This window comes from Lucilia sericata, unplaced genomic scaffold (assembly GCF_015586225.1).
Source record: "Lucilia sericata isolate MDLA Ls3-8-SP2 unplaced genomic scaffold, ASM1558622v1 Contig000069F_arrow, whole genome shotgun sequence".
Taxonomy (NCBI): Eukaryota; Metazoa; Arthropoda; class Insecta; order Diptera; family Calliphoridae; genus Lucilia; species Lucilia sericata.
Genome location: NW_023994103.1, coordinates 495,330 through 504,689, shown reverse-complemented (window position 1 = coordinate 504,689; position 9,360 = coordinate 495,330). Strand labels below are relative to the sequence as shown.

Sequence of the window (9,360 nt, the reverse complement as noted above, 5' to 3'; positions counted from 1 at the left end):
ATAGTCTAGTCTATAGTCTAGTCTATAGTCTAGTCTATAGTCTAGCCTATAGTCTAGCCTATAGTCTAGTCTGTAGTCTAGTCTATAGTCTAGTCTATAGTCTAGTCTATAGTCTAGTCTATAGTCTAGTCTAGCCTATAGTCTAGTCTATAGTCTAGCCTATAGTCTAGCCTATAGTCTAGTCTATAGTCTAGCCTATAGTCTAGTCTATAGTCTAGTCTATAGTCTAGTCTATAGTCTAGTCTATAGTCTAGTCTATAGTCTAGTCTATAGTCTAGTCTATAGTCTAGTCTATAGTCTAGTCTATAGTCTAGTCTATAGTCTAGTCTATAGTCTAGTCTATAGTCTAGTCTATAGTCTAGTCTATAGTCTAGTCTATAGTCTAGTCTATAGTCTAGTCTATAGTCTAGTCTATAGTCTAGTCTATAGTCTAGTCTATAGTCTAGTCTATAGTCTAGTCTATAGTCTATAGTCTAGTCTATAGTCTAGTCTATAGTCTAGTCTATAGTCTAGTCTATAGTCTAGTCTATAGTCTAGTCTATAGTCTAGTCTATAGTCTAGTCTATAGTCTAGTCTATAGTCTAGTCTATAGTCTAGTCTATAGTCTAGTCTATAGTCTAGTCTATAGTCTAGTCTATAGTCTAGTCTATAGTCTAGTCTATAGTCTAGTCTATAGTCTAGTCTATAGTCTAGTCTATAGTCTAGTCTATAGTCTAGGCTATAGTCTAGTCTATAGTCTAGTCTATAGTCTAGTCTATAGTCTAGTCTATAGTCTAGTCTATAGTCTAGTCTATAGTCTAGTCTATAGTCTAGTCTAGTCTATAGTCTAGTCTATAGTCTAGTCTATAGTCTAGTCTATAATCTAGTCTATAGTCTAATCTATAGTCTAGTCTAAAGACTAGTCTATAGTATAGTCTAGTCTATAGTCTAGTCTAGAGTTTAGTCTAGAGTCTAGTTTTTAGTCTAGTCTGTAGTCTAGTCTATAGTCTAGTCTATAGACTATAGGAATTGATAACATTTTGATTTTTATAGCGACTTTTGCAGAGCCTTTATTCTACGGTTTCTAGCGGTTTAAGTCTCTTTTTAGATGTTGCTACTTTTGTAGGGACAAGTTAACTTTGTAATCATTCTCATCTGACTCCTTAATTTTTAAATTCATTAACTGCCTGAGGTCATTTGTTACCGTCTGCTGTTATAAATAAAACCACAATTTTCATTAATTCTTTTACAGCAATTATAACATTTTATTTATTTCTTTTGTTCCAAAATCGATACCATAATATTTCCCCTAGAAATACAAAAAACGCCATTATAAAATATCTCAACATTGTTAGCCAAAGGTAAGAAAAATCCGTAAGTTCCAACATTACAGACTTTTTTACAACTATACGATCTTTCTGCAAATATATCATTTTCATTTTCACTAAATCAATATAGCTGGTCTTAAGCCAAAATTCCAATAGGCCCATATCACGTGCACGTGTAATCAAACGATTTAACGAATCCATAAACAATGAATCAGGAGGTAAAACGAAGGTCATGAGAGACGTGTTAGGAAAGCACATCCGAGTTAAACGAAATATCGGTTTATTCCTATAAGTTTGGAGAGCATTATACATAAACCAAAGAGACGAAGAAATGGGATAGGCATATGAAGTATTGAGAGAAGATTGAGCTTGAGAAAATTCCTTATAGTTTTGAGCAACTTTGAAGATTATGGACATACGTTCAGATGAAAAATTATAATATTGCATCATATATAGGTAATCGTTTTTAGGAATTAAGACACGTAAATTATAGAAAGATAAATCTTTTAAACTTTTTATGCGATAGGTATAAGGATATGTAAGAAAGACTTGCATTCTTGTGGATAATATAATTGTATAAGTTAAACCGGAAAGGAATGTGCTGATATATAATAAACGTAAACTTTTTGAAGGATTTGGCAGTAGTTTAAAGGAGCCACCAAACATGCCAGACACAATATTTAAATTCATCAAGATGTCATTAAATCGTATAGTATAGGATCTAAGTTTTTTGTGTAAACTCCACAATTTAGTGCTAAGTACTAGAAGGATAGAAAAAACATATTGTATTGTAATAAAATATGTAATGAAATTATTATCAGAATACTTTTCTAAATAATCTTGGTACGTTAAAGGTGGCTCTATGGGTACAATTATACACCATTTGTTAATTTCGTATATTTTGGATATAATAAAGGTATTATTGAGTAAGACATAATTACTCAAACTGGCTGGTATATCAATGAGTTCCTGTTGAGTTAATTTATAAATATCTTCATAAAATAAAGATTCACCCACAGTTATGTTTAGGGGAAACTGTAAAGTGCCATTTATGTATTTTGTAAATAAATATAAAAATTTCATAATATAACCTTTGACCTGTAAGCCAGCCGACTTATCTATAAATGCGGCAGTTCTAGGTAATACTTGATCAGGCATTGTTCTCACTGCAGCACCATACAAATTTTTAAATTTGTTGGGGAATATTACTAAAGGATTGTCATTTAAATTCTGCTTTTCTGTGATTAATTTAGGAAATATTTGATATTGATATAGATTTTGTTTTTTATGAAAATCTTTAAATATTAATACTAAATTAGGAAATTTATAAAATTTACAGTAATAAAAAAATTCCTTAACCACACTTATATTAACATTATTTTCCAATGCATTTTTAATTACCACCATTTTATTATATCTCTTAAATCTTAAGATATCCGCCAAGATTTTCAATAAATCTTTGGCATATTCCTCATGCCAATATGTTATTGATAGAAATTTCGTATGATAACCACAGCATTTCTTTTCATTGGTCAAATCTTTTTTCAGTACCAAAACTTTCTTCAAATCCTTTTGCAAGATTTCTTCCAGAGGATAATCCTTAATTGGCTTGCCAAATATAATACTAGTTTTGAAGAATTCCTCGTTCTCAATTTGTTGCAGAAACTTTTTGTATATAATTTTTCTATATCCATCTTGTTTTAGAGGTTGTTGTAGATTTTCATATAATTTATTTGCAAAACATAATTGCCACATTAAAGTCGTTGCGGCAAATAATTTAAAAATATTGAATTTTATCGAAAACATGGTTGATTAAGTTCTAATAACAAACTGTTTGTGCAACGCCTGAAGCATTTCCATAAATATGCGATTTTTTCTGTACCCTTCTTTTGATAGAAAGTATAGTCATTTGGGCATTTGTTTTGTAAAACTGGATTATTACTTTGATGTTCTAAAAAGTAGTTTGATTTTTGTGCTGACTCACTAGCATAAGCTGGTCCCATTATTTTACCCGTAAAATGTATACATATGTATGCACATATATAATCAAACAAACCCATGATGCAATCAAAGATGTCGATAATATGAATACTATTATACGACGGATCCGCATAATCGTGCAATTCTATACTGTCAAAATTTATCAGATTTGATTACTGAGAAAGCAGGACAAATGTATAGAATTTGTTCAATCGTATTCTCTTTGCTCTCTTTATGACAGCTTCTACAGTACTCATTAATTAAAGATTCAATCTTCTAATATACTACGCTTTGTAAATATAGCTGTCTCACTCGCAAAAACCTCAACGACTAACGTATTACGACGATTTGATTTCAGTTTTGTGTTGAAGATATCCCGTTTAAGCCAGTTAATATGCTGTGCTATTCCTAGATATATATGTCATAAAGATCAGGCACTCAGAGTAGCTTCAGGTTCTAAAGATTTGTCTTATCGCCATTCATAAACAAGACTTGATGAAGCATAGAAAAGCCACCATCCATACCCTTTAGCGACTTGGATCCATTGCGTAGATTTCGACAGAGAATATCCGAATTAAAGATGAATAATAATCGACAAAACACTGTCCCGTTCCAGAAAAACGCAGGCTAATATATTTTGGTAGAAGCATTATTCGCAATCATGATAGACTATCTCAAGTATGTAAAATTTTTTAAAAGTTCGAGTTGATACTTTGGACGATCATTTCATTTTAACGCAATGGGAATCATTTAAATGGTTTCAAAATGGTCTTGGGCCAGTAATATTGGTTCTGTAAAATCGAAGTGAATAGGGATTCTAATTTCCCCGGTAGGTTTCCAGCAAAAATAAAACGAAGTACTTTGAAAATAATAACATTTATCTTAAAAAGCAGCACTAATTGAATTTTATTATCAATGTTGAAGGTATATTTTTTGTTCGTACATTTTTATGAGATAAACAATGTCTATTGCCCAAATTAATGCTAATATTATTTAAGTCGAATTAGTTGTATTCTATAATACTACAATTTCACTTCCGAATAACTTCCAAAAATAGATCATTAAAATTACTTCTTGAGAAAGTGTTTTTCAGTACTTCCAATTCTACTTCTTTTCGCTTCTTTTGAAGTTATTTTTTGCTGGGTTAGTGGTTAGCGTTCTAGTCTGGTAGACCGGCGGTGGTGGGTTCGATTCCTACCTTAGGCACTTATTGAGGACGAAACAGCAGGCCCTCTACTGCCTAGGCGTATTCCTTGGTATTAGTAATTAACTAACTAACAAACAAACAAACAAACAATCTAACTAACTAACTAACTAACTAACTAACTAACTAACTAACTACTACTAACTAACTAACTAACTAACTAACTAACTAACTAACTAACTAACTACTAACTAACTAACTAACTAACTAAACTAACTAACTAACTAACTAACTAACTAACTAACTAACTAACTAACTAACTAACTAACTAACTACTAACTAACTAACTAACTAACTAACTAACTAACTAACTAACTAACTAACTAACTAACTAACTAACTAACTAACTAACTAACTAACTAACTAACTAACTAACTAACTAACTAACTAACTAACTAACTAACTAACTAACTAACTAACTAACTAACTAACTAACTAACTAACTAACTAACTAACTAACTAACTAACTAACTAACTAACTAACTAACTACTAACTAACTAACTAACTAACTAACTAACTAACTAACTAACTAACTAACTAACTAACTAACTAACTACTAACTAACTAACTAACTAACTAACTAACTAACTAACTAACTAACTAACTAACTAACTAACTAACTAACTAACTAACTAACTAACTAACTAACTAACTAACTAACTAACTAACTAACTAACTAACTAACTAACTAACTAACTAACTAACTAACTAACTAACTAACTAACTAACTAACTAACTAACTAACTAACTACTAACTAACTAACTAACTAACTAACTAACTACTAACTAACTAACTAACTAACTAACTAACTAACTAACTAACTAACTAACTAACTAACTAACTAACTAACTAACTAACTAACTAACTAACTAACTAACTAACTAACTAACTAACTAACTAACTAACTAACTAACTAACTAACTAACTAACTAACTAACTAACTAACTAACTAACTAACTAACTAACTAACTAACTAACTACTACTAACTAACTAACTAACTAACTAACTAACTAACTAACTAACTAACTAACTAACTAACTAACTAACTACTAACTAACTAACTAACTAACTAACTAACTAACTAACTACTAACTAACTAACTAACTAACTAACTAACTAACTAACTAACTAACTAACTAACTAACTAACTAACTAACTAACTAACTAACTAACTAACTAACTAACTAACTAGCTAATTAGCTAACTAACTAACTGACTAACTTTTTATGTTATCCTGATATTAAATAATTCAAATATTTAGGGATGTCATACAATCCAATAACTGTCGGAATTGGATTTGAAAGTTGCAAAAAACCTGATCAAACCTGAAACAACATCCAATAATGCAGGATATTGAATATTAAAACAAATTAATAATGTCTTTTGTTATGTATTAAAGATATAAGTTCTCAAATCCAAAGTAAATAGTCAAATCGTGATCGTGCATGTTATTGATAATAATATTGTTTTTCTCAAATCAAGTACCGAGTATTTTTAACAGTTGTGTTTACAAATTTTTAACATATTAGCTTTAGGACTTTTAAATTCGACTTTTACCAATCTATAGTTTATTTGTTTAATCAAACACTTTTTATTTTTCACATTCCGTTTATACATTATTTTATTTATTAGATTTCATTAAATTTTAATTAGATTTTTTTCTGTTATTTTTTTCGCAATAAAAATAAATGTTCAAATTGAAATGGATTTTAAAAAAATACAAAAACAATAATGTTATTCATAATGAAGGTACAATATTAAATTTATAACACTGATTTAAAATATAGATTAAAATAAATCTTTAATTTAAAATAACTATCGAAAGAAAATTGTTTAGTTTAATACAAAGAACTTGAATAAGTTGAAAATCAGAGGTATAAAATTGTAAATCAAGAAATTCCTACTGTAAATCCAAAGTGTTTTTTTCGTTGATCATTTTAAAGAGCGATAAAAATCGCTTATTTAAATACATATGTACCTACCAATCTCAATACATATTTTAATACCTTTTGTAAATAGCACCACAATTAGATTATTTTTATTACAATTTCACTTTTTATTTCATATAATAATAGGTTTCAAATACAATAATCTTAAAATAGAATAACGATAAAACCAAAAAATTTCTATTAAAAATATCGCCAAACTAACACCAAACGCTTTGAGCATTGTAAATAAAACATAATAGAAATCTTTAGCTTGTATATACGAAATATGTTCAGCATTTACTGATATATCGGACAAACTCATTTTGCCAATTTTAACTAAATCATAGAAATTATTTTGCAGCCAGTGATGCACAAAACCCATATCACGCACTCGTGTTATAAGAGTATCAAGTTTTAGTTTATGCAAAGAATTTGGAGGTAAAATAAAACCCATTATATCTAAATTAACGAAACAAAGATCTGTGCGACGAAATAGAGGTTTAGAGAACAGCTGCTGTTGTGTCTGATAGACATGCCAGACAGAAGAGGTAACGGGATAGGAATAGGCAGTATTAAAGGAACCACGAATTTCCGAAAATTCTTTATAAGAATCTATTATGTGAAAGAGAGATAGGTAGGGTAGAAAAGTAGAACCCGATAATTTAAGTAGGGTTTTATATTCATTTTGGGCAGCTAAAATTTTACGTTTGTATTTGAGCATATCATCCAGGGAATTTATTTGCTGGACTGAGGGATGAGTAAGAAAAGCATTGAGTTGTACTGAAAATGTGGTGGTATATAGAAGTCCCGATAAAAATAAAGACACATAAATAATGCGTAACGATAAAATTGGATGAGGATGTAGTGAAAAAGATGAACCCAAGTGGCCTAATATAACCTGGGGATTGGCCAAGATATCGGCTAAATTCCAAGAAAACTTTTGTTTTCTACTTAAACAGAGTAAGCGTTTGGAAGTCATTAGTAGAGAAGTGAAAATGGTATTCATTATTAAAATACCCACTATAGTATAGATATTTATATTGTCCTTCAAAAAATCCTGATAGGTGAGAGGCTGCTCTACAGGCATCATTAGGCACCAGTTTAATACCTCATACATATACGACATTAATTTGCTGGTATTATCACCTGCCATGGGTGTTATACTGCAAGGTATATCTAATAAATCCATTTTAGTCCAATTAAAAAAATCGCGATAAAATAAAACTTCTCCTGCTACCAAATTATCGGGATATTTAATGGTACAATTTATGTATTTACCATACATGCGTATAAATTGTGCTATATAGCCGGTGACACGTAACTGACCCTTGGCATCAGTATATACCACAGATCTGGGCATTATTTGGTCAGGTATAGTTCTTACTATCTCGCCGTATACATTATTCATTTTACTGGGATACAGTTCCCCACTAAAGGACTGATTATTATAGTTATTTTTTACCACTTCAAAATAAGGAAATGCATTGTATGAATAATACATCTGGCTGTTGGGAAAGTCCTTAAACACCACTATGACATTAAGAAATTTATACAATTTACACATTTGCAATAATATCTTCGTTGCGTTTTCACTTTCCTTTACTGTCACCTGCTGTTCCACAAATATTAAACGTGTAAAACGTTTTAAATCCAATTTATCACCCAAATCCCTTATAAAAGGTTCTATATTTTCTTTCTCTTTTAATAAATTTTTTGGTATAAACACTATACTTATGAAATTATTAACAAATATATCTAGATCATAATTAACTGTAAAATTTCCATTTAGTAAAACACATTTCTTCAGTTCCACTTCAAGTAAGTCCAATAGAAATTCCTGTTGGATTTCACCAACTATAAGAGCATAATCAAAATAAGCTTCCATATCGATTTGTCTCAATACCGATGACCACAGCTGTTTTTGGTTTTCTTGGCGGCTTATTGCAATAGGTGAATATTCTTCGATAACCAATGACACCGTTAGTTTTAGTATAAAAATTAATAAAAGGCTGGAAGTTTTCCGTTGTAGTCGTTTGTACATGGTTTAATTCTTATAGATTTTTTTAAACTGTTTGAATATATTTTACAACTTGTGCATGAATTTTATATGCATGTTTGCTGATAATTATTTAAATATAATTAAACGATTTTTTTCTGTGCTCTATTGTCCATAAACACCCTACAAGCTTTGGCTGACAATAGACTATATTAACGTGTTTCTATTTAGTTTAGCTTTCTTTCACATGTTTGTGTTTGTGAATCTGTCTGGGAGGGCAATTACCCCATTTATATCCGACTATGCCGAATCTTATATACCCAACATAAGAACATATATTCTGATGTGCAGCCCTGCATATGGACTTATGACTTTATGAATCCAATCCATTACCACGTTTTAATGATTAATTATATTTATGCTGAATACATAGGGCTGAATCTATAGGGCAATAGGGCCTTTATTGGGGACTTGGTCAATTATGGACCTGGCTTTACAGAATTTGAAAGAGTGATTAATTTCTAAGAATTTTTGAAGAATTTTTTATTATTACGACTTTTTGAATGATGTTTTGACAATAAACAGAATTTCTGTTCGGTTTCCTTGTTCCAATTTCATTTGCATTTTTTTCGAAATAAAAATATTTTTCCCACTTCGACGACCTCTTTGAATTCGTTTAGTATTCATCATAACAGATCATCCGTTAATGTTTAATGGTTAACAACACTGAAGAAGGCTTCGTTGGGTTCACTAGTTTATCGGTGGAAAATCTTTACGAGCTCTGACCTACCCCAAAAAATTTTAATAGTTTTTCTATTGTTAGCTACATAGTTTTATACTTTAAACGATTTTTATCTGCTAATTGTACTAATAAAAGGTCAAATACAAAAGATATACTATGCAAACGTTTAAATATATACAATAGAGTTTAGATAATTGAAA

The 9,360-nt window shown here is 29.9% G+C and overlaps 2 protein-coding genes across 2 annotated transcripts; both read right to left on the bottom strand.

Moving 5' to 3' along the window:
* Positions 1-1,248: 1,248 nt before the first annotated feature.
* On the bottom strand, positions 1,249-3,310 carry LOC119616370. The gene is made up of 5 exons (XM_037972727.1): positions 3,239-3,310; positions 2,709-2,972; positions 2,249-2,342; positions 1,366-2,068; positions 1,249-1,288 (listed from the first exon to the last, which is right to left on the bottom strand). The coding sequence occupies exons 1-5, from the start codon at positions 3,308-3,310 to the stop codon at positions 1,249-1,251; spliced, it is 1,173 nt and encodes a 390-aa protein (XP_037828655.1).
* Positions 3,311-6,555: 3,245 nt separating this feature from the next.
* On the bottom strand, positions 6,556-8,463 carry LOC119616369. Its single transcript, XM_037972726.1, has one exon. The coding sequence runs from the start codon at positions 8,461-8,463 to the stop codon at positions 6,556-6,558; it is 1,908 nt and encodes a 635-aa protein (XP_037828654.1).
* Positions 8,464-9,360: the final 897 nt, after the last annotated feature.

Excerpts from the sequence above, each read along its gene's own strand:
- LOC119616369 (XM_037972726.1), bottom strand. The coding sequence starts at position 8,463 with ATGTACAAACGACTACAACGGAAAACTTCCAGCCTTTTATTAATTTTT.
- LOC119616370 (XM_037972727.1), bottom strand. The coding sequence starts at position 3,310 with ATGGGACCAGCTTATGCTAGTGAGTCAGCACAAAAATCAAACTACTTT. Across the intron at positions 2,343-2,708 it reads AGAGATATAATAAAATGGTG|TTTCCCCTAAACATAACTGT; the intron begins GTAATTAAAAAT and ends GGCACTTTACAG. Across the intron at positions 2,069-2,248 it reads TGATATACCAGCCAGTTTGA|TACTTAGCACTAAATTGTGG; the intron begins GTAATTATGTCT and ends CTATCCTTCTAG.